General features: G+C 34.8%; 1 protein-coding gene across 2 annotated transcripts in view; it reads left to right on the forward strand.

Annotated features, from left to right (window-relative positions):
• Positions 1 to 395: 395 nt before the first annotated feature.
• Positions 396 to 26,868, forward strand: part of LOC118201802 (peptide methionine sulfoxide reductase-like) — a 40,908-nt gene continuing 14,435 nt past the window's right edge. The window contains exon 1 of one of the 2 annotated variants that reach the window (XM_085810498.1): positions 396 to 767. In XM_085810498.1, coding sequence (XP_085666624.1) covers positions 574 to 767 — 194 coding nt within the window. In that variant the 5' untranslated portion in view covers positions 396 to 573. Of the gene's footprint in view, positions 768 to 9,875; positions 10,149 to 26,868 lie in introns of those variants that run through there. The other variant, XM_085810499.1, reaches the window with a different exon arrangement.

Raw genomic sequence — 26,868 nt, forward strand, 5'->3', positions numbered from 1 at the left:
ATACTGCATCGAAATTTTAGTTAGTTATATGTTCACAGAAGAGTCATGTTTCATGTTAAACTACATACAGTCTAGCGCTGGACGCCTTGCAAGATGTTGGACTTCTGCCACGCTCCCTCGTGTTCTTTTCGCTTCTATGCACTCTCCATATAAAATGCTATAATTCATCTACCAGACTTCACTCTGCAGGTGTATCTTCGTCTGGATGACTTCATAGCTTGGGAAATGGCTTTTGCCTGTTCTTTCTCTTTCACACCATCATGTTAGCTATATTCTACATTTAGTTCTCCTGCTGACGCAGTTCTTATAGGGTGGGGCATCAATCTAGGCGCCCGACCCACATAAATTTTTTTTACCTTCGGGCAAAGCGACTGAACATTAATGTGCATCAAACGATCACTGAATGAAACGGGAAGTAATGCATTGCATTACGTAAGTGAATTGCTCTAGTTCATATCTGTAGTTTTTCGGCTGAGTATCCAAGGTCATTTGATGTCAGGTGATGCGGTAGCAAAGATAAAAATTGGGAGATTCAGATATCTCATTCGTATTCTTTGGCGGTAATAAGATGTAATGAGCATTTCTGCGGGTGCTTCATCATATCGCGCTGTAACGAAGATGGATCAGTATTCGAACTTCAAAATTGCCACTTTTGCCATGGGTTGCTTTTGGCATCCCGATGCATTATTTGGTTGTCAAAAAGGTGTTCATCGTACTCGTGTTGGTTATACCGGAGGAACACATCCGAATCCAACATATAGAAATTTGTGAGTATATTTAGAATTCTTTGCCTCTATCTTTAGAATTAAACTGGTAAATGAACAGTTCGCCCCGCCTTGCCTCATACTATATTGTTTGTGAAGACGAGGAAACATTTTTCATTTTTTTTTATATATATATTTGCCAGTAGTTTAAAATATCCTTAATAATTTGACTGTAGTACATAGAAATATTTAAAATATATTGGGGAAGCACTTCCGCAGAGAACCCGGTAAATGTAAACATCGCCAACTTTGGCGATAATAGTTCAAACCTGGTAACCTAGCTAATTCATCCTATTCGCTTATGCGAAGATTGTCGTTGTTCGCATTTGGAGATTTATATTATTTTTCTCTTATTTATTATTATTTTTTCAGAATTTTTTAACAACGAATAGATAGAAATATTTTCGCATAATTAAAGAAGTTTTCGTCGAAAGATGCCGGTTCTCGGGTCGTCAGTTCGGGATCAAAGGAAGAATTATGGCGGGAGGGGTGAATGCTAATTTGTAACATGGCTGTTCACGTTATGTTCTTAATTATTAACAGCTGTAAGCACGCAGAACCATGAGGTTTCCAACCCCTATGATAATTTTTAAATGTATAAAGTTCTAGTTTTATTAAAAATGCTACTGAAGAAAATTTGATTACTGTTGAAGGTTATTTGTATTGTGAAATATATTATGAAAAAGGATAGGTATTTGTTTCAACGTAAAAAGCTTTAAGCTGTATGCAAGTAACTTGAAAAAAAATACTTAAAACTATGTAAAATGGATATATTAAAGGTCATGCATTCATTAATTTATTACATGGGCATGGCTCTTACCGAAATACATCAATCAACAGGCAAAGTACTTAATAGTGAAAAAAGACATTTGTAATAGAAATATTAGTATTCTATATGAATTAGAGAAAATACATATAAGTATATTGTAAACATAAGTATAAGAATACTAATTCAGAAGTCAAACAACAAAAATCAGCGTTATACCTACAAAATTTTCACAGTGGAAAAACTTTCCCACTGTGAAAATTTTGTAGGTATAACGCTGATTTTTGTTGTTTGACTTCTGAATTGGTATTTGTTCGGCGTGTTATTGTGTCTTAATTATAAGAATACTAATTGCTTTTTTTAAATGAATTTTTGCTTCGTTATGTTTAATACATTGTTTTCTGTGCTAACTTGAATTTAATAGAAATTTATTTTCGTATATCACGTTTAACCTGTTAGTTTTATATCTACATACTTATTATCTGTGAATTTTTACTACCATTGTCTGCTAACTTGAATTTACATCACTAAAAACCACGTTTACAAAGTATCACGCTTACGGCTCGGCTCATCCTCGATGAGCCGCGAGCTTGGCGAGTAAAACTGCAACGGCGCCAAAGGGTTCTTTCCCGAAGCGCCAACGGGTTCTCTGCGGATGAAAACCCTATATTGGCATGTTAAATTGTAAATTTATTATATTTTATTGCATATTGTAAAAACAGTTAAAATTGAAAATAGATGGTAGAATGCACATTTTAAGAAGAAAAATTTTAAATACAAATTTAGAATATATATTTAAACAGTGAAACTGAAAATAAATAAATAAATGGAGGCATATTTTTAGCAGTCATACTGAAAATACAAATTACAAGCTGTAAAATTGAAAATAGGAGCTCAGAATACATGTTTAAATTAAAAATATGAAAATAGGAATTAAGAATGCATGTTTAAATTAAAAGTAAAGAAAGTTTGAAATTACACAAGTACATGGAAGCATATTTTGAGCAGCAATATTGAAAATGCAAGTTTTAAGTTATAAAACTGTAACCAGAAGAAGTTCAGAATAAATGTTTAAATTAAAAATAAAAGAAATGCTGGAAATTTAGTAAAGTTTACAAAATCATGGTAAACTTATGAAGAATTCCTATACTCTGCTCAATTTATGTACCTTATAATAATATTTTGCTCCTTCGAAGAAAATGACACTTGCGACAGGGTTGCCGAAGTGGAGTATTCTAGAATTTACTGGGTTACCAGAAAAACAACCATCCAAAAAGTGTGCCAAGCCAAAAATCGCCAATGGTCCCTATACTGAAGCTGTACCAGAAAAAATTTGAAAGATTTACAACTTTTGGTTTAATCCTAGTATCTGGAGCACACGGGATTTGGCTACTTTTGGCGACTTTATGATGAGAGCAAAAACGGAACATATACGATGAGTAATAAACAGGTCATTCAAAGAATATATATAGTTATACATAGTATATACTATGTATATACACACATAGTATATATACATAGTATGTTTATACACACATAGTATATACTATGTATGGATCATTTTTGGTGTTGGCGATAATTTTCAAAATTGTGCCAAGGCTGCACCGTATACTAGGATTTTACCCAACTGGTAAAACTAGTAGAAAAACCATGTAGCTTACATACATAAAAAACAAAAATCTTTTAGAAATTTTTCGGCTGATCTTTAGAATATGGTAACTGGTAGTTTGGCGACATTTTGGAGGCGATAAAGGTTCCTACCTGGGACTTTGCTAATAATGTGAGCAGTACTCAGTTCCGATTACGCATTATTTTGTGTGAGGGAAATGAGAGATCCTGGGATATGTCATGTGATATTAATGGACGAATTACGGTTCTTTAATCGGAAAAGGGGGGAATTTGGAAAAATATCTGTAGCTGTATATTATTTTGTATTAAGCTTCATTGTGTGTTGCGTGAAGTAGGGTTGAATAATTTTGGGATTGTATGGCGTTGTCTAAAGTGAATTCTAGATTTTTAATGAGTTTGTGTGATAATTCAAAAGAATTGGTTGAATGGTGCATGATTTTAGGTTTAATTGCGGATAAGTATGACTGTCCAAAATGTGGGAATGAAATGAGATTGTGTGAAAGGAAGGATATTACTGATAAGTGTGAATGGCGGTGCAAGAAATCCGGTGAAAATGGACATTTTGTGAAACGGAGTGTAAGGAAGGGTACGTAGTTTGCTGAAAGTCGTTTGAGTAGGGGTGAGATTTTATTGATTTCTTATTATTAGGTGAATAGATTGCCAGTTGACTATTGGATTTCGGATTTAGAAATTAGCAGTAGGACTGCAGCTGCTTGGAATTCTTTTTGTAGGGAAGTGTGCGTGGAATTTTGCGAAAATGATATGGGTATGCTTGGTGGTATGAATGTTATTGTGGAAATTGATGAGAGTAAGTTTGGGAAGTGGAAGTATCAGAGAGGTAGGAGAGTGGAAGGAAAATGGGTGTTTGGTGGGATTGAAAGGAGTAGTAATAAATGTTATTTTAAGGTTGTGCGAGATAGAAGTAAAGATTGTTTATTAAGTTTTATAAAAGAATATATTCTACTGGGTACTATAATTATTTCAGATTGCTGGAAATCGTATGAATGTTTGGAAGATGAAGGTTTTAAACATCTTGCTGTGAACCACAAATATTATTTTAAAGATCCGGAAACAGGTGCACATACCAATACAATAGAGGGCACGTGTAGTGCTATAAAAAGCGCCATTCCGAGTCGGCATTGTAATAAAGAGAATTTTGCTTTTTATTTAGCGGAGGAAGTGTGAAGGAAAAATTCGCAGAAAAAATCGTTCAATAATTTTATTGAATCCATAATAAAAGTGTATCCACCATGTAAGCAAGATTCTGAAGAAGATTAGGTAAGTTAGTATTTTTAATTATTTGAGGATATTATTTTTATGCATTGTTCTAAATGTAAGGTGGAAGTAAAGTAATTTGGTATTATTGGGAAAATTGTTATTAGCAATGATTTAGTTTGAAGTAATTAGGATTGTAAGCTAATTTTTATTAATTTAATGTATGTGCTTATTTATATTTTAAGTAGTGTTTTTGAATTTAATTATATTTTAATGAAATGATAGTTATTTTGTGAATTTTATGTTTGTAGGAATTTGGTATACGTTTTAGTTGAAGTAAACGTGCATGGAAATAATTTAAATATTTGACACTAAGTATTTGTAATGTTTACGGTATGAATTCGTTGGTGACATTTATAATATAATAGATAATTTAGAGGTAAAAGTTTTTTGGATATTTTATTTATTTTATACATGGAAATGTTCATATTTAGAAAGGGTATATACTTTTTCGTTATTAGGTAATTTCATATATGTTCTTTTTAACGGGTTTAAAGATTCAGAAAATTGTCATGCATTTTCGTAAAATTTTTCTAATTTATGAGAAAAAAGCAGTGTACATGGATATGGTGAAGAGTGTGCGCAATGCCATTTTTGTGCAATTCTGGAATTTTTTTTTTAAGTAAAAATAAGTCGACGTGTACATGGTTTACTGATATTTTAATTAAATGATAGTTATTTTGTGAATTTTATGTTTGTAGGAATTTGGTATACGTTTTAGTTGAAGTAAACGTGCATGGAAATAATTTAAATATTTGACACTAAGTATTTGTAATGCTTGCGGTATGAATTCGTTGGTGATGTTTATAATATAATAGATGATTTAGAGGTAAAAGTTTTTGGATATTTTATTTATTTTATATGTGGAAATGTTCATATTTGGAAAGGGTATATACTTTTTCGCGGTCAGGTAATTTCATATATGTTCTTTTTACTGGGTTTAAAGATTCAGAAAATTGTCATGTATTTTCGTGAAATTTTTCTAATTTATGAGAAAAAAGCAGTGCACATGAATATAGTGAAGAGTGTGCGCAATGCCATTTTTGTGTAATTCTGGGATGTTTTTTTAAGTAAAAATAAGTCGGTGTGTACATGGTTTATGTGTATGTGTTATTTTGAAAAACGCATAAGGAGTAGGGTATTGTGCACTTTTTCCCAATTTTGCAGGGAATATTTGTCATGATTAAGCAGTTTTGTTAGATAAAATTTCTAGCATAAGTGTAATTCGGCTAGTAGATTGTTGGAAGAAGTGTTCAGTAGATAAAAAGAAAAGAAACATGTCTTTACTTCGTGAAGAAAAATGGCGGCAGGAAAAAAAAAATAGAGGGTTGCTGTAGGAGAGTTGGTCGCCAAATTTTCGCCAAAAAATCGCCAAGTTACCATAATCTAAAGATCAACCAATTTTTCTATTTATAAATGAAAATTATCTTATCCTCAGTGCATAATAATATGGGAGGAATATATATGGCAATATAGATTCCTAGCCTGGAGTTTGAAGCTGACTTAAATTCATGATATAAATGATTATTAGGTAAAATCCTAGTATACGGTGCAGCCTTGGCGCGATTTTGAAAATTATAGCCAACACTAAAAATGACCCAAAGAACGTACTATATACTATGTATATAATGTATAGTACATACACTATATACATAGTATATACTATGTGCTATATATAAATTCTTTGAATGACCCGTTTACTACTCATCGTATATGTCCCGTTTTTACTGCTCATCATAAAGTCGCCAAATCCCGTGTGCACCGGATACTAGGATTAAACCGATTATTATACATTACTATAGATTCAGTTCTTCCTTGTGATTTTCTGTCTTAACTCCTGAACTTACTTGATAGGAAGACTATAGTATATAACACAACATGTGAAGTACGTGTTAATTTACTCTTATGTTGTCGTGTAAAGCTTTTGGTCAATGGCACATGCTTTTAATCACATCCATTGACATAGGCAATGAACTGAAGGCACTGATTTATGGAAGGCATCATTCAAATTCTCAAGAGCAACTATCTTGGTGGAACAATATTAGCATGCTGTGTTAGTTGTTCTATTTGGTATGTTTCAATATCAATGTTGGAAATGCAGCTAGAAATGTGGGGTGCATTATGAGGAAGCATATCTTTGCTTTTAGTTTTACTTAGCCTCAGTGTTGAAATAGTTCTTTTGTTTTTGTATAATTATTTTGCTCTTATGCTGTACCTATATACAGAACCAATAGAATTCAATTAAAGAAAAGAAATGTTTGACTATGAAAATTCTGACAAAACTCCAATAAGTTCTTCCAATTAGGAATTTAAAAAATATTTCTTCTGTTATCTAAAAAATTAAGTACAGTAAGACCCCGCTTAACGCTGTTTCGTTTAGCGCTGTTTCGGTTTAGCGCTCTTTTATTTCAACCCGGGGATTCCACGAAATCGCTCGCAGCATACAGGGATTCCCCGAAATATTATGCAGCGATAGGTTTCAAATACCAATCCGAAAGAGTGTACTTGTATTTCTTGTTTGGTGCGGTATAGTACAGACATATTTTGAAGGGGTAAATGTGGAAGATGTCGAAGAAATAATTCAAGAAGCAGCGGCTAGTCTTTCTAATGATGAGCTCAAGGAATTAACTGAACAAGAAGAAAACAAAAATGTTGACAGCAGTGATTCAGAAGAAGAGCAAAAAGAACTTTCGATGGCGTTTGTAAAAAGGAGTTTGTCTACCATAACTGAAATAATGGATCAATTCATTGAAAATGATCCGAATTTTGACAGGAGCTCAAAAGTAAGGCGTGGTGTTAGAGATGCTCTATCCGTTATGAAGAACTTTTAAGAGAACAACGCAAAAGAAAAAGGCAAACAACATTAGATGCTTTTGTCACAAAAAGGCAGAACACTGAAAACGCGGAAGGCTAACTAAATATGACTGACTTAGAATTTTATTTGTTTTTTTTAAGAATATTCGTTTTGTTATTTATATTTTGTTTTTATTTTTGCAAGAAATAATAATTTTTGTGGTATTAATTTGGGCTTTAAGAAATAAATGTTTGGTTTTATTTTTATTAAAAAAACATACTTTTTAAATTTAATACCTAACCAATTTCCTAGCCATCTTCCCCTAACCCCGATATTTACATGTAAAGATAGCCTCGTTTAGCGCTGTTTTGCATTACGCTCTACTTTGATGGAATGTATCCCCCGCGTTAAGTGGGGTCTTACTGTACTTGGTTCACTGAAAAAATAATCGGAGAGGCTTAACCTTCAACAGTTGCGAGATTAAGCAACTCTTTCTTTCGAAATGCACGCAATATCTCGTCATAAATTTTTAATGTGAGCTGTTTTCGCTTGCGCGTATTGTGCGTAACTGGAATATGAGCTGAGCTCAATGATGATCATCGAAAGGTTAATGGGATGCAGATTTTCCTCTATGATTTTTAAAAATTAGAACTCATTTGCTGAAAACTAGACTTGCTTTAACATAAACAACAATCTAGTATATATATATTAAGTAGCCATCATTCTGATAGTTGCACGAAACCCAATCTCTACTATTCTGTGATAATGTTTTAAGTGAAAACAGGTTGCTCTGTACTTTGAGAAAAGAATAGCACAGGTATTTCTCCCACCTTCATGGCATGCCTTCATGGTGTGGTGGTCTGCAAGGGTCTGTGACAGTTCACCGACACCAATTAGGAGACAGGACATTTAGCCGACACCGACACTTAGCCAACAGGACATTTAGCCGACATGGACACTTGGCCGACAGGTCATCTAGCTGACACGAACGGTTAGACGACAGGATATTTAGTCGACAAAGGCACTTAGCCAACAGGACATTTAACCAACATAGACAGTTAGCCGACAGGACGGTTAGGCGACACAAAGAGTTACTGTCAGGACATTTAAGCTACGGGACACTTAACTGTCAAGACATTTAGTCAACAGGACACTAAGCTGACAGTGACGTTTAGCTGACACGTACCCAATAATTATTTAAACTTACTATCAATTACAAAATTTCTCGACTTATCCATAAGTTCAATATTTAAGTTATTTTTTTTTCACCTATAAGTAAAATTCATTTTTCGATTCTTAAAGGTCTCATATGTGCTTTAAATTCTTGTGTAACTTAGCATTTTTTTGTGTTTTGGCCAAATTGTTTTTGTTCTGTTTGTTTTGGCCAAATTGTTTTTGTTCTGTTTGGTGTATTTTGGCCAAATTGAAAAAGCGCTGAAATTTCTCGTCAGGGAAAATGAATTAAATTTCAAAAGGAAAAAAGAAATTTCTTTAGCTAAGTACAGCAGTCACTTGATTACATTTTAATATGATCTTAAAAAATTATCCATAAAGCTTCTTCATTTAATCAACTGGGTTCTTTTGAACTCCTTCACATTATTAATAATTTTTCTTGTGTACTTAATGACATTAATTTTCCAATCTAGCTCTTCCAAATGCTTTCAAATTTCTAATACCTTTACATTTCATTACTCATTTACGTATCACATCATGTTACATTCTTTCCCTTACAAAAGCATTTGGATTCTCCCACTAATGAAGTTTCCTTTCCCTGTCATGAAAAATCTGAAAAATGCAATAAAAATTATTGTTATGCTTGAATTATACTTTTATTTAGAAACATATGTTGATAAGGGTTAGTTTAGCAAATATATTTTATTTTGTTATTAAAAACAGTTAGAAAAAGTGAATTTTTAAGACAAGCAATGGTATAAATTTTTTGTGACCTGTATAATTTGCTGTTCATGCCATTCTTGAGATAGAAATTCTGTAACATTTTATTGACCATGCCTCTCGCTTAAAAGACTTACTTAGGTTAATGTGTACAGCACTAAATTGGTGCATAATGTTTAATTTAGAAGTAATATTGTTTAAGGTTTTGTTTTATTTATAACTGAAGCTGCAGAAGGAGGGAGCCACAAACCAAGTAGACGTAGCAAAGCATCACATCCTGAAAAGTCACCGTAATGTGGTGTTATCTATCGATGCTGGATTTAACTAGATCAGTCATGTAAATACATAATATTATGTTCTATATTTTTAAAGTCGTGATGTGTAATTTTCACTATAATATCTTATATTAATGTTGTTCTTATAAAATATAACTGTTCCGTCTCGGGTAGAATATTTATGTCTATATGTACTGGCTTAATGCTTGCAGTGCCACGTAATGTTAGTGGTGAGATCCCAGTACTAATCAGTAAGCGATAGGGATGCACTCCGTCCACACCGAGTCTCCGCTCCTCTGCCCAAACAAAGCGGCAGTCAATTGTTGATTGTTCCTTACTCACTCTTTGCCCGTTTAAACGGCATTAATTTTCTTGAAAGAAAATAAATGTTGTTAAGTTTCTCAACTTGACTTTCATGAATTAATATACAGTCCACAACTACCAATTGCTATCACCATTTTGGTCCTAACCGACCCGAAGAAAGAACAGCAACTATGGATAATTTAATTACTTTGAATAGGCAACGCGGTTGTCTCAAAGCAAAAGTCACAAAACTGGAACACTCTCTGCGTGACTTCGTTGAAAATGAAGAAAGTGAATCCTTTTTAGAAGTGAAATTGCAATCGTTATCAGGAATAAAGCGATCCTTGGATGAATTAAAACAGCAGCACTTCAATCTACTAGCAGACGTCTCCATAGAGGAATCCTGTGAGATTATTGAAGGACTGGAGGACGATCTGGAGAAAATGGAGGTAAGTCTCAAATACCTCCTTTCAAAATTAAAATCAAAAGTTAATTTATTACCATTACTTAATAGTACCGTTGAAAATATTATTGTTAAATTGCCTGAAATATCATTATCTCAGTTCTCTGGAAAATATGAAGAAATTCATGATTTTAAATGCCAATTTATATCCTTAATTGCTGAAAATAAGAAGCTAACTGAAACACAAAAACTTTATTATTTAAAGGCTGCTCTTAAAGGAGAGGCAAAAATTATCGAGAATTGCGAAGTGCGTACCAGTCACTGTTTCAAGCTTTAGAATTAAGATATGAAAATAAACGAGCGATAGTGGATAATCATATTCAAAATATTTTAAATCAAGAAAAAATTCAGCAGGAATCACCTAAGGAACTTCGCCAATTATTAGATCATACCAAACGCAATCTACACGCCTTAAAAACGTTAGAGTACAATCTTGATAAGCTATTTAACGCAATTTTAATAAACATTCTCCTTCAGAAAATTGACAAGGAAACCCGGAAGCAATTTGAGCTTAACTTAAAATCTAAAGATGTTCCATTACTCGATGAATTTTAAAATTTTCTTGAAAACCGAACTTTGGTACTAGAAGGCATTCATAAAAATATGCCTATCAAATTTCGGTTGATCTTTACAATATGGTAACTGGTAGTTTGGCGACATTTTGGAGGCGATAAAGGTGGACTGGGACTGGGAGGCTACACCTGGGACTTTGGTAATAATGTGAGCAGTACTCAGTTCCGATTACGCATTATTTTGCGTGAGGGAAATGAGAGATAATGGGATATGTCATGTGATATTAATGGATGAATTACGGTTCTTTAATCGGAAAAGGGGGGAAATCGGGAAAAAATGTGGAAATTTTGTATTTAGCTTTATTCTGTGTTGTGTGAAACGGTGTTGTTTAATTTTTGGATCCCATGGCCCTAACTAAAGTGAATTCGAAATGGGTTTTTAGGCATCGTGATAAAGAGAAGTTTGCTTTTTATTTAGCGGAGGAAGTATGGAGGAAAAATTCGCACAAAAAATCTTTCAATAATTTTATTGAATGAATTAGAAAAGTGTATCCGCCACGTAATCAAGATTCTGAAGAAGATTAGGTAAGTTAGTATTTTTAATTATTTGAGGATATTATTTTTATGCATTGTTCTAAATGTAAGGTGGAAAGGAATTTGGTATTATTGGGAAAATTGTTATTAGCAATGATTTAGTTTAAAGTAATTAGGATTGTAAGGTAATTTTTATTAATTTAATGTATGTGCTCATTTATATTTTAAGTAGTGTTTTTAAATTTAAGAAGAATTTATTATATTTAATGAATTATATTTTAATGAAATGATAGTTATTTTGTGAATTTTATGTTTGTAGGAATTTGGTATACGTTTAAGTTGAAATAAACGTGCATGGAAATAATTTAAATATTTGATACTAAGTATTTGTAATGCTTGCAGTATGAATTCGTTGGTGACGTGTATAATGTAATAGATGATTTAGAGGTAAAAGTTTTTGGATATTTTATTTATTTTATATGTGGAAATGTTCATATTTGTAAAGGGTAAATATTTTTTCGCGATCAGGTAATTTCATATATGTTCTTTTTACCGGGTTTAAAGATTGAGAAAATTGTCATGTATTTTCGTGAAATTTTTCTAATTTATGAGAAAAAAGCAGTGTACATGGATATAGTGAAGAGTGTGCGCAATGCCATTTTTGTGCAATTCTGTGATGTTTTTTTAAGTAAAAATAAGTCGACGTGTACATGGTTTAGTGATATTTTAATTAAATGATAGTTATTTTGTGAATTTTATGTTTGTAGGAATTTGGTATACGTTTAAGTTGAAATAAACGTGCATGGAAATAATTTAAATATTTGATACTAAGTATTTGTAATGCTTGCGGTATGAATTCGTTGGTGACGTGTATAATGTAATAGATGATTTAGAGGTAAAAGTTTTTGGATATTTTATTTATTTTATATGTGGAAATGTTCATATTTGTAAAGGGTAAATACTTTTTCGCGATCAGGTAATTTCATATATGTTCTTTTTACCGGGTTTAAAGATTGAGAAAATTGTCATGTATTTTCGTGAAATTTTTCTAATTTATGAGAAAAAAGCAGTGTACATGGATATAGTGAAGATGTGCGCAATGCTATTTTTGTGCAATTCTGGGATTTTTTTTAAGTAAAAATAAGTCGGCGTGTACATGGTTTATGTGTATGTGTTATTTTGAAAAACGCGTAAGGAGTATGGTATTGTGCACTTTTTCCCAATTTTGCAATGAATATTTGTCATGATTAAGCAGTTTTGTTTGATAAAATTTCTAGCATAAGTGTAATTCGGCTAGTAGATTGTTGGAAGAAGTGTTCAGTAGATAAAAAGAAAAGAAACATGTCTTTACTTCGTGAAGACAAAATGGCGGCGCAGAAAAAAATAGAGGTTTGCTGTAGGAGAGTTGGTTGCCAAATTTTCGCCAAAAAATCGTTAAGTTACCATAATGTAAAGATCAACCCAAATTTCCTCCTAAACCCAGTATCGGTGCAAAACCAAAAGGTTTTGTTATGAATTCAATTCATTCCAACTCAAAAAAATGTATCCATTGTAAAGGAAACCATGCCTTTTTTAAATGTAGTGCGTTCAAACAAATGAATGTTGAAAATAGGCACTTTATCGTCAAAAATAAAAAATTATGTGTGAATTGTCTAAAAACTCATTCCGGAGAATGCAATTCAAACTTTTCGTGCAGCCACTGCTCCAGAGAAATTTATAGAGAATTGTTTGGAAGCCAAGTCGCGAGGCCCCAGTTCTAGTTTATAGGTTACGTATGGTTACATACAGCACTACTAGCACACCGTTCTTAGCCATGAGAACCTTAAAGGCATTGGCAGCTGACGAACAGGATTATTTTTCCAGGGTGGCTGCGGTCACATCAACGGATTTTTATATGGATGATATCCTGACAGGAGGAAATACTTTAGAAGAAGCAAAGGAGCTTCAGATTGAATTAGTACAAATGCTTCGTCGTGGAGGTATTGAGCTACATAAAGGGGTGTCCAATCATCCTGAACTACTGCATGATATTTCAACACAGGAATATTCCTTTGAATCTCAGGAAAGTGTAGTGAAGACACTAGGAATGCTCTGGAAACCGAAGGATGATCACTTGACTTTCAAAACAGCTGTGAACAATCAAGATAGCTTTACTAAATGTCAGGTGTTATCTGAAATAGCTAAGCTTTTTGATCCATTGAGTCTCATCGGACCCGTAGTAACGAGGGCAAAAATATTCATGCAGAGACTATGGCTGCTGAAACTGGACTGGAACGAGGAATTACCTCCCAAGGAGTTGTGTGAATGGAAAAAATTCCTTTCCCAGCTTCAGTTAATCGATCAATTGAATATTCCCAGATATGTTTTAACTGAACATTCCGTTAGAACTGAGATCCATGGGTTCTCGGACACTTCGGAAAAGGCTCATGGTGCAGCTATTTACATCCATTGTATTACCACTGATGGAATGAATTATTCCAATCTCCTTTGTAGCAAATCCAGAGTTTCTCCTATAAAGCCTGTTGCAATTCCACGTCTTGAATTGTGTGGAGCATTACTTCTGTATAGGCTTGTGTCAAAGGTAATAACAGCTCTGCAGCTAAGTATCGATGATGTTTATTTGTGGTGTGATTCTACTATTGTTCTAGCATGAATAAACACACCTACGTACAAGCTCAAAACTTTTGTGAGCAATCAAATTGCTGAAATTCAAAACTTGAGTCACCAATTCAAATGGGGTCATGTTGCCTCAAAGGAAAATCCAGCGGATATAATATCCCGAGGAGCAGACACTAGTGAACTTTTGGCTAATTCCTTGTGGTGATCAGGTCCTGAGTTCCTCAATCAGCAACTTGCATTTCCAGAATGCATTTCTTATTCGTCGGACGAGGAGTATGAGAAAGAACTGAAACAGTCATCAGTTCCAGTTCTGACTTTCACAATGAATGAACATTTTATAGACTCTTTTTTTAAAACTTTCCAATAATTTTCCTAAGCTAATCAGAATTCTCAGTTTTATTTTCAGGTTTATCTTAAATTATAAATCCCAGGATAAGATGCAGGGATATTTAACTATAGATGAGATGAAAAAGACTGAGGCGTTTCTTATACGGCATGCCCAATTAACTGCCTTTAATTCGGAAATTACAGCTCTTCGACGAGGTAAACCTATTCTTGCACAAAGTAAGTTAAAAGGTCTTGACCCTTTTATAGATGAGAATTCTCTTTTAAGAGTTGGAGGAAGAGTAAAAAAATTCAAATTTATTATTTGATTGTAAACACCAGTTAATTTTGCCTCCTACTCATAGAGTTACTGTATTGATTTTTGAATATTTTCATAAGAAGTATCTACCTATTGGAGCGCAGGGTTTACTTCGTCAGGTGCGTTTGAAATATTGGCCCACTCACAGCAAGGGCTTGGCTCGTAAGATAGTTCATGCTTGTGTGATTTGTTTTAAAAACAAACCAATTGCAGCAAGTCAGGTCATGGGTAATCTTCCCACTGAGCGTATAACTCCAACTTCACACTTTCTTAATTGTGGCGTTGACTTTTGCGGACCATTTCATGTACAATTCAAGGGTCAACGCAAGGGCATTTTTCCTAAAATATATGTTGCTGTATTTATATGTTTGTCCACAAAAGCAATCCATTTGGAGGTACTGACAGACTTGATGTCTGAAGCCTTTATAGCAGCTCTTAAGCGATTTTGTGCGAGAAGAGGGAAAATCTCTTCCATCATTACAGATAATACCACAAGTTTTAAGGCGGCTCATACAGAGTTAAAGCGTTTACAGAAATTGATTAGAAAACCAGATGAGGCGTTATCCAGCTATTTCACCTCAGAATCTATACCCTGGAAATTAATTCCCCCTAGATCACCGAATTTTGGTGGACTGTGGGAAGCGGGAGTTAAATCCTTTAAGTACCATCTTAGAAGAACTATGGGAAGTACTAAGGTTACTATGGAAGAATTTCTTACAATCATTACTCAGATTGAAGGAATTTTAAATTCACGCCCGTTAACCCCTATGTCTAATGATGTTAATGAATTTGAAGTTTTAACGCCAGGACATTTTGTAGTCGTTCGTCCAATCACGTCTATACCAGAACCTGAACTTAATGAAATCACTGATAATAGGTTATCAAGGTGGCAGCGGACAACAAAATTTGTTCAATTAATATGGAAGCGTTGGCAAACAGATTACCTCAATCACTTGCAACAGCGCAATAAATGGCAGTTTCAGAAATCCAATGTAGAAACAGGTGCAATGGTTTTATTAAGGATGAGAATCTGCCGTCTTGCCATGGGGCCTTTGGTGGTCGTGCGTGCTTAATGCATGATATAATTAAAGAAAATAAGAATAGACAATCTCCTTTAACAAAAGAATATATTAAGTACTAAATTACAATTTAAATTACATTGCAGAAATCAACACAGAGCTCGGAACACAGTTCGTGCTAGCGTCGCGTACACTTGTGTGACGAGAAGTCTGAGTGAGTAAAGATGTCGCTTTGCTGCTCCGATTAAGAACTGGATTTTACACGTGGCGCCATCTCATGAATAGAAGTTGAAGTATCTGTCGGAACGCCACAGTACTCCCCCCCAAGTACCATCGGTACGTTATAAGTACTTTGGGTTAAATTTAACCTTTCTTCCAGATCTGGTAGTTTTAGGTTGCTCTTTAACGGGATGTAAGCTTTCTTCCGGGAGTGATGTTGATGAGGAAGTTGTTGGATCTTGCATTAGAAATGCTGGTTTGAGACGATTGATTCCAATCACTGATTGTTTGCCATTGCAGATGATGGTGAAATGTTTTGGTGTTCGTTTGACAACTTTGAATGGACCATCATATGAAGGTGTTAAAGTTGGCTTAATTGCATCGTTGCGCACGAATACGTGCGAAGATGTCTCAAGCGCAGGATGTACAAAAGAGCTTGGCTGGTTATGCGAAGATGCTGGGGTTGGCGAGATATTGCTCATGGTCTCACGTAAACGTTGAAGGAATGTTAGAGGGTCGATTACTGGAGTAGATTCCGGGTGAAAGAATTCACCTGGCAGACGGAGGGTTGCACCATACAACATTTCAGCACAAGTGCTACCAATGTCTTCTTTGAATGCTGTGCGAAGACCAAGCAAGACTAGGGGTAAGGCTTCTGTCCAGTGTGTGCTACTGTGGCACTTCAGACCTTGTTTGAGAGATCGGTGAAAGCGTTCCACCATCCCATTTCCAGATGGATGGTATGGTGTTGTGCGAATATGGCGAATGCCAAGAAGGGAGGTGAGGGATGCGAACAAGTGACATTGAAATTATCGGCCTTGGTCAGTAGTGATGGTGGTAGGCATGCCAAATCTTGAAAGCCACTGGGAGATGAATTCTACCTAAGGGAAAGTAATCGAATAGTCAAAATAATTTCATTTTTTTGTCCAATACATTATACAGTACGAGGATTGGAAGGTTCTCCCCTTTCTCCGTAAAATCTCGAATATTGAAACTGTTACAGTTCGCTGCAAAACAAGCAACGAACTTTTTTTTTTTTTTTTTTTTTCTAATCACTTTCCAATCTGGATTGAATAGGACTAAAAGTTCTGTGGTCTACCAACCCAAGCAAAGAATGATTCTTTGCTGGAAATTTAACGCCGTCTGTTGAAAATTAGAATGAAAAACACCCCAGTTATTTAATTCTTTATTCTCCCAATCCCAGCAGCTGTTGATTCCGATTGCATAATATCACGTAGGAAAGAATTATGGCACACATATTGCGCAATAACATTTGCGATATCTTGCAGAGATAATTAATTTTGATGTTCTGTCCGAGATTTGTTTATGAGAGTTTTACTGTGCTTGCTAAGCAGAATATTTTTCAGTTTCATTGGTTTATTTTTATATGATGCACATATCGAAATGTCAAAAGCATTTATTTAGTGGAAAAATCTAAAGAGCAACTACAGTCTACCCCCTTCAGCTCCTCTTTTTTAAGTTACGCTCGACTGTCCGAATATTCGCCAATTTCCAAGTATGCGGGTTAGTTAAGCTTTTACTGTTAAAGGATGACTGCATGAAGCAAATTTCTGTCTTCTAATTTCAGAAATGTTACTCTTTTTTACTTAAATTACTTTGCTTGCAATATCTGTTAAGGGAAAACTGATATACAATGAAAATTTAGAAAATGTTCAGAATTTAGATTTAAATTGTTTAAATATCAATATGAGTGGAAAAATAAATTATATTTATTATTGGGTTCCAAGCGAATACAATAAATATGCCTTATTATTATTTATTTTCTCATTTTGAACTGAAATTTCATCATTAAATCTTGTAATATAATTTAGTTCTGCACAGTTTTTTTTCTCTCATTGTAAACTAGTTCTGTAAATTGAACTGTTATTTAAAATTAAAGAAAAAAAAAAGTAATTATTTTCCATAGTTGAGGTAATGCTTATTCTCTCTTAATAAATACTGCATTTCTCATATTTTAAATCACAAGTCTAATTTTTAAGGTTATGCAGTTGTGTATAATGTAGTTAGACAGGTGCTTATTTTTTTCTTAAAATGTGCTTGAAAAGTGCTTATAGGCGCTTATTTTTTTAACTAAAATGTGGCTACGAACCATGGATAGGGATGCGCTCGGTCCACACCGAGTCTCTGCTCCTCTGCCCGAACAAAGCAACAGTCAATTGTTAATTGTTCCTTACTCACTCTTTGCCCGTTTAAGCAGCATTAATTTTCTTGAAAGAAAATAAATGTTGTTAAGTTTCTCAACTTGACTTTCATGAATTAATATACAGTCCACAACTACCAATTGCTATCACCAATAACTTTTCGCAATATCTGTTAAAAATGTATAAATTTTCATTTCATTTTTCATTAATTTAATTTTTTCCCCCTCTTTCATTTCTTCTCTTTCTTGTTTTCAGTTTAGCTACATGGTAATAGGAAAATTTTTGGTGCCAATTTTTCTGAATGCATTTATAAAGTTCTAGCCTAAAAAGGCAATTTTCATCGGAAGAGATTCATTATATATTAAGTAAAACAGTCAACCTATTTTTGTTAGGCTCAGCAGAGGCCAAGCTTTAAAGTCATGAACCCTGGCAGTTCGGTCCGAATTTCGAATCCTGCGAACAGACAGGCTGCATGGTTGTTTTCGTGGTTTTCCCCATGTGTAACATGTATGCGAGTCAGTTTTCATTAGAAAGTCCTCCACGATGGCATCCCTCCCTTTGGCCAGATAGCCCTTTGACTTTGGCGTAATTACATAAACCAAACCTACTTCTGTTAGGTGGCCGCAGACTTGGTTTGTGGCCCTCTCCATCTGCAGCTTCAGTTATGAATAAAACAAAACCTTAAAGAATATTTTACTTCTAAATTAAACATTATGCACCAATTTAGTGCTGTAAACATTGACCTAAGTAAGTATTTTAAGCGAGAGGTGTGGTCAATAAAAGGTTACAGAATTTTTATCTCAAGAATTGTAGCATGAACTGCAAATTATAGAGGTCACAAATAATTTATACTTTTGCTTGTCTTAAAAATTCTCTTTTTTTAATTGTTTGTAATAACAAAATAAAGTATATTAGCTAAACTAACCGTAACCAATATATGTTTATATAAAAAAAAGTATAATTCAAGAATAACAATAATTTTTATTGCATTATTCAGATTTTTCATGACGGGGGGGGATTCCTTAGTGGGAGGATATGGATATGGTCACTTAACCTGTTCCGCCAAACTGAGTTAATGGCACTACAGGGTTAGGAAGTTATCCTATTCATTGCTAGCAATCTGACGGTTAGGCCGCCTTTCTACATTTTACTTTAATCTGTAGTTTCTTGGATATAATTATTTTCATTCACTTGCTTCATTATCTCTAAGATGCCCTTGTTGCAGTAATAGTCCGTGAACAGTCTATTCACAGGATATGTGATGTAGTCGGAAGGAAAGAACTGCTGTCGAAGGTGCTCTGTCAGAGGGCAGGAGAGCAGGTAATGAAGTGCGTCCGCGTCTTCCCCGTGAAAACCGCAAGAACAGTTGACGTCCCGTCTGAGGAAACGTCTGTAATACGCTGGGAATTTCCCGTGGTTGGTACAGGCGTGGAGGAAGAGTCGGTTGCATTTCAGCCTCTTGAGAGAAGGTATTGGGAAGATGTTGTAAGTAAATCTTCCTGTCTCTTCTTCCTGCCATCGTGATGCCCATGTCTCTTGAAATGCTGTCTTGAGGAGCCTTTTTGCAACTTCTGCGGAAAGCGGAACTTCCTTGTCAATTTCTGGTTTGAGAGCTGCAGTCTTAGCTAGTTCATCCGCTCGTTCGTTGCCTTTCTGCCCGGTATGTCCTTTTATCCAGTTGATCTTTAAAGGTATGGAAGAGCCTAACGTCAAGAAGATCTCTCTAAGTGCTGCCGTGTGCGGATGTTTTGGAGGAAAGGAATTCAGCGCATTCAGAACGCTCATGCTATCTGTGAAGAATGAAGTGTGAGCTGCTGGTTGTGTACCTAACCATAGTGCTGCTTCTTTGAGTGCTAGGGACTCGGCTTGGAAGACTGAAGCATGATCGCTTAGACGGAATTGTGCTTGATAAATTTCTTCATTGTTCGAAAAGACCGTGAACGCTGCCCCTACTCGTCCTGAAATTTTTGAACCGTCAGAAAAAATCACTCTTTGTTGTCCTGAGGGTGGTGATTTGCACCAGGAAAGGATGGGTAGATCTCCTGGGTGTAAGTTAGGGGAATCTTGGAAGCTTTCTATGCTGGCATATGATAGATGTAAATCTTTTTTAGTGTGAAGGTCCTCTTTGTAATGTAGAAGTCGATAGATTGATCTTTCTAATTCTACTTTTAGGTCGAGTGGGAGCGTGCCAGCTAAGACCTGAAGTGCTGCGGTTGATGTGGTGCTATACGCACTGGTGATTTTTAACAGGATTACTCGCTGTATTTGATGTAGTTTTTGACATATTCTTGCTGTGCCATTCATCCAGACTGGGCAGCCGTAGAGGATCATGCGTTCAATTGCATTAAGGTATAGATGTTTTAACAGGCGCCCCTTTTGGCTCCACTTGTCTGTGATTATCCTGTTTAGTTTATTGATGATTCGATGCGTCTTATCTCGGACTTCCGTAAGATGTGATACCCACGTGAGCTTCTTATCAAGCGTGAATCCGAGGTATTTAATGGTATTCTGGCGTCGCAATGGATGCCCTTCCCACTTTATGCGTGGTGGATTCGCGTCTATTTTTGAACTTTTTGGAAAGACTATCATCTGTGTCTTTTCAATACTGAAACACAGTTTGTTGTCTTGACTCCATTTTGCAAGCAATTTGAGTGCTGCGTCTGCTTTACGCTCTATTGTTGTCCTATTGCCTCCGTCTATTATGAGTATAATATCGTCGGCGTAAGCTTGTATCTTGGCATTGTCTCCAAGATGTTCAGCGCTGAGTCTGCAATTATGTTCCACAAGATGGGTCCGGAATTAGACCCCTGTGGGGCTCCTTTGTGGTAATTCATCGTGATATTTAAGCCGTCTCTTTTGTAGGTCACTTGACGTTCTGTGAGGTAGCTTGCGATCAGTTGGTAAAGATTCTTTGGACATCGCAGGTCTTTTAGTTTTGTTTTGAGCGCTGGCCACCATAGTTTATTGAATGCGGAAGCTACGTCAAGCGATATTATACACGTATGGAGGTTATTTTGTCTGTTATTTAAGATGATGTCTTGAACACGGTTGAGGGCGTCGGTGGTGCTCCGCCCTTTAGTAAACCCGAATTGGGCGGGGTTTAGTAGTTTGTTTTTGACCAGGTAATACGTTAATCTCTGCGTAAGCATCTTGTCAAGGACCTTGCCCCACGCTGAGAGTAAGCAGATAGGTCTGTAAGAACTGGGCATGGACTTTGGTTTTCCCTCTTTCTGGAACAATGCTGACCAGGGCCTCTTAAATTCTAAAAATTTTGCAATCCCTAATCTTTGATGCTTGATGCTTCTCGGAATTCTAAAATTATTCTGCCACTTGGTGTGACCGCGCTGGCACTTGTGCCGTCTCTACAGCATTCTTCTATCTGACCTAAATAATGAGTAAAGCTTCAGTGTTACTAGATTTATATGTCATCTTACTAGTGCCCATCCAGGCCCGGATTATGTTTGTAAGTGTATGGTGTTTATATGGCACTCAAAATACATGGCAAACTGAAAGACCTCTTAAAATGTTTGTGGTTGGGGAAGATGGATGGGGGGCCTTCAAATTGCTTTTTGGGTGTTTTTCCTCAAAATTTAGGCAGAACTGCATAATTAGTGCAGTGGGACTATACTTATGTGACCGTTCTGATGAAATTCTGGTGTCCCACCCCTTTTCTGTGTGTACCTGTGATATTATTAGATTTAAACTGATCTAAAATCCAGAAATGAAGAAGTCCCAACAATTCTGGGTCTTGGACTTTATAATGTGCTTATTACATCTTCTTTCTGTTTATTACTTTCATGTTGTTCTTCTTGTGATGATTCTTTATATCCAGGTCCATATCTTGAGTTTAATTTCATAATTAAGAGATAAATGATGAATAGTCATAGATTCATGTGTTGAAGCTTGTTTTTATAATTTGGTGGCAGATATTGAAGAATGATAGATTTTTTTTTTAAGACAGCTATGTATATGATTATGCAACATAGTTGTCTGTAAAAATAATTTTTTCTGTTTCTTTATTTTTATCTTATTTCTTATTTGTCTTCTACTTCTTTTATTCTTTCTGAAAACAATTTTGCTATCATCCATGGTTTCTTGTTTTTAAGTTACATAGGTTTCATTGCCTTTCTGGAGCATCATAATATTTTTGCTTTTCCTTCATCTTCCTTTCTGCTGCCTCTACCATCAACAGGCAGAGAATTTTGATGATGAGCATGGTAATATAACACTAGAATTTTTCCATTGGTGCGATATTTTCCTTTGCATGCCAATACCCTAAACTGTTTGGACAGAAATTAATACAGTCAAAAGTCGTTAATCCGGACTCGTCGGGACTTCGGCGATTCAGGATTATCGATTTTTCTGGATTATAGATCATCAGTTTAAATCTGGTAAGATGGCATGCAGAAATTATAAAGTTAAAAATATGAAACAGTAATTTATGAAATAAAGAACAATTATGATCTAAAGAGTATCAAAATTTACAAAAAGAAAAAGCTTAATATTTATTTGTTTACTTTATTAAACATTTCTTTCAATGTAAGTTGTTTAAGTTGCTTCGTTTCATGTGATAATATTTTCTCTTTAATTCTTTTAAACAGACGTAATTTCTTGTTTAGTTACAAAGTTCTGCCGTTCAAGTCCTATAACTGCTGTGTCGAGAATACCGACTAATTTGTCAATCGAAATTTTTTCGTTTTCAATAACCTCTGTTACTTTCTTCACTATCGGAAGCGAATTATAATGACGAGGAACTTGTTTTAAATCGTATCAAAGACGGAGTACATCGAGATGAAATACTACATTTAATAAGGCATTATAAGCCAAATAAAATAAAAACATCTGCCCTGAAGATAAGGATAGGGCTGACAGATCAACTTCCAATTCATTGCGCGCCGCGGCATTCCCCCCGCCGAGCAGCGTGAAATTGATAAACAGATTTCAGATTTCGAAGCATACTTTCGCTTTAGATCCTTTACATATTAGCAAATATATATCGGAAATTCTATTTGATATAATCGAAAGTTCAAGCTTACTTTTATAAAATTGCTCTAACAGTCTGCAAAAATAATAAGCCGGATCCAATTCAAAGATTAAAAGGAACAACGCAATCTACAACATGAACTGAATTAGATAATTTTAGCTTAGCTTATATCATCCGTTATACATTAAACGCGCATGCCTAAACGTTTTATGCGCACGCATATTCGCAGCCAGTGGTCTTACACGTACACGTAAATGCCTATACGCATGCATCAATGCAACGCATGCGCAGAAAGTTTTTAGCTTTGAGGTCTGGATTATAGATCATTCCGGATTATGGGTGTCTGAATTAACGACTTTTGACTGTATGTCATTGACTTTTAATAACTTCATTGCCATCTGAAGAATCTTTTAAAATGATGTATCCGTCCGTGATTCATGTTAAAATCCTTTTTTTTTTTTTTTTACCTGAATAGCCTGTGAAACTCTGTTAAGAGCTTTTACCTCCTCTTTTAGTATAGGCCTAGTCACTGGTATACTTTTCTCTTCTCTTATTCCTTAGTTCATGTAAGAAACGGACTACCATCAGAATGGGCATATAGCTATTTTTTTTAACTGTTCTTTTCAGCACTTTTTCTTAAAAGTCTGAAAATCTTTAAAAATTGTACTTTTTTTTTTTCATGTAAAAAACTTCTATGACAAGTGTAAGTTAAAATCAAATTCATAAAGAAGTCTTTTTTTAATTACAGTATAAAGTCTTTAATGTGGATTCGTCGGAACTTCGGCAATTCCGGATTAGGGGTGTTTTCGGATTATAGATAATCAATTTAAATCTGGTAAGATGGCATGCAGAAATTATACAATTAAAAATATGATACCATAATTTATGAAATAAAGAGCAACTATGATCTAAAGGGTATCAAAATTTACAAAAAAAAAGTTTAATATTTATTTGTTTACTTTATTAAACATTTCTTTCAATGCGTGCATGCGTAAAGCATACATTACGTATAGTCGAAATTAGAAAATTGCAACCAGAAAACTATTTGATTTGTATTTGTGATATTTAAAATGACGAGGAAATTGATTTAAATCATATCGAGATGAAACACTACATTTAGTAAGGAATTATAAGCTGAATACAGTCAAAAGTCGTTAATCCGGACTCGTCGGGACTTCGGCGATTCCGGATTATCGATTTTTTCGGATTATAGATCATCAGTTTAAATCTGGTAAGATGGCATGCAGAAATTATAAAATTAAAAATATGAAACAGTAATTTATGAAATAAAGAACAATTATGATCTAAAGTGTATCAAAATTTACAAAAAAAAAAAAAAAAAAAAAGCTTAATATTTATTTGTTTACTTTTTTAAACATTTCTTTCAATGTAAGTTGTTTAAGTTGCTTCGTTTTTTACGTGATAATACATTCTCCTTAATTCTATAAACAGACATAATTTCTTGTTCAGTTACAAAGTTCCGCTGTTCAAGTCCTACAATTGCAGTGTCGAGAATACTGACTAATTTGTCAATCGAAATTTTTTCGTTTTTCTGGAACCGAGGAACTTATTCAGGAATGGTCATCTTGTGGACAGGAACCAAGGAACTTATCCAGGAACAGCCATCTTGTGGACAGGAACCAAGGAACTTATTCAGGAACAGCCATCTTGTGGACAGGAACCAAGGAACTTATTCAGGAACAGCCATCTTGTGGACAGGAACCAAGGAACTTATTCAGGAACAGCCATCTTGTGGACAGGAACCAAGGAACTTATTCAGGAACAGCCATCTTGTGGACAGGAACCAAGGAACTTATTCAGGAACAGCCATCTTGTGGACAGGAACCAAGGAACTTATTCACCGGACTGCATGCATCCTTCAAAAGAGGCTGGAAACCGCACACCCAATTGCCAGGAAAGCAGGAACTAGAAGGGCTGAGCCAGAGCGACGCGAGATACTTATACCAGAAGTAGGCATGACGTCATCTCACGGCAACCAATCAGCTATCGGCACGAATCGGCTTTCCAGATGACGTAACATCACGTTTCGTTTTTGCATATCAATTAGGCTAAAACAGTCCGTTCTCAACGCAAACAGTGGCAGTGAAAAAAAGAAGTAGAAGTAACTACTATACTACTTTAAAATAAGAACTAAACTAAATAAATATTTCAAGGAGGACAGATGATGCAGTAAAAGGTTTACAATAAGTCATATTTTCCAACAAATGCCCCCCACATCATCATCTTCGACCTGAAATAAAACTGAACGCCAGTATCTTTACAAAAATTCAAAACAAGAATAAATAAATAAATATCACAATTTCATTCAATTCAGAAATTTTTTAAGAAAAATTTTCCTTTGGGAACATCTTATCCCATTATTCAAAATTTTACCATAACAAGAAAGTCCAACATGTTACAAAACAATACAAAGACATATGTATGATCACACACTCAATACTTTTATCCAGGGCCCTGGTCAATCATACAACATTCTACACTATACAGTTTTATGTTTACCTAATATCCATCATAATAATATAACTTATATTTTCAAATAAACAAAACTCTTAATTTAAATACACACAAAAACAAATTTCATAAGAAAATTGTTCCACGAAATCTTATCAGGTTATGCTTAGTCAGCGGTTTTGTCATGGGATCAGCCAGATTATCTTTACTTTATATTTTAAATCAAAAATTTCCCTGTTCAATAGATCACGAATGAAAAATAGTTTCACATCTATATGTTTTGTCCTTGAGTTTTCAATGGGTGATTTTGTAAAAAATATAGCAGCCATGTTATCAGCAAACAATATTGGTTTTGAAACATAGTTACTTGCAATCTTAAACTGAATGCATTCATCCAAGATGTTTTTAAACCAAACTAATTCTTTTGCTGATTCAGTCATGGAGATAAATTCAGCCTCCATAGTAGACAAACTCACTCCCCTTTCTTTAAATGTATGCCAAGATACAGGTGATTCTCCCAACAAAGCTATTTGTCCACCAATAGACACCATATCATCTCTGCTTGAGGCAAAATCCGAATCTGAATATATATTGAGCTTCAGTTCCTTGCATACCAGTTTAAGTTTGTGCTGTCTGGTATTGGAAACGTATCCTAAAAGTTTAAGTAATAATTCCCAGTGAAACTTACCAGGATTGCTTTGGAACTGAGAAAATATATTAACAGCATAAGCTATATCCGGACGAGTACAATTGCAAAGAAACGAGAGACATCCCAAAACATTTCTATAAGGATAATTCATCACTTCAGTCGTTTTTTCTTGTGTACTGGGACTTTGAGACTTGGAGTATTTCACACTTTTAACTATTGGAAGGGAAGTAATTTGTATTTTAAAAGACTTGAATCGATCAACTATGTCTTCTACATATAATTGCTGATGAATTAAAACACTATTGTTCTCATATTCAAATTCCACTCCCAAAAGCTTTCTTGTTTTACCCAAAATTTTCAAATCAAAATGTGAATTCAGGACTTTTAATATCCTTTTGGCCTGAACTTCACTTTTTCCAAACACAACTATATCATCAACATAAACCAACAGAATGACAAAATCTTTAAAACGATAGACACAATTACACCACTCAAACTTGATAAACCCTAGGTTACATAGTGTTCTATCCAACTCGTAGTACCATAATCGCCCACTCTGATGCAAACCATACAAGGCTCTATCTAAACGACACACAAAAGTTTCTTTATCTCACTCTTCAAAACCCTGAGGTTGGGACATGTAAATTTCCTCTGATAAAGGAGCGTAGAGATAGGCACTTTTTACGTCGCATTGTATATTTGCCCATCCAAGGTGTGCAACTAAAAGGGAGAAAAAGAGCCTTATTACTGAAAAATTAACTACGGGAGAGTAGGTTTCATCATAGGTATCGTATTTAATTTGCCGATAACCCTGAGCCACTAAATAAACGAACTTTAAAACGAACAGTGTTTCCAAATTCGTCGCGTTTAATGTTGAAAATCCACCTGCAACC

The sequence above is a fragment of the Stegodyphus dumicola genome, chromosome 2 (assembly GCF_044657685.1).
Source record: "Stegodyphus dumicola isolate Sdum_Otavi_A_Nest chromosome 2, ASM4465768v1".
Lineage (NCBI taxonomy): Eukaryota > Metazoa > Arthropoda > Arachnida > Araneae > Eresidae > Stegodyphus > Stegodyphus dumicola.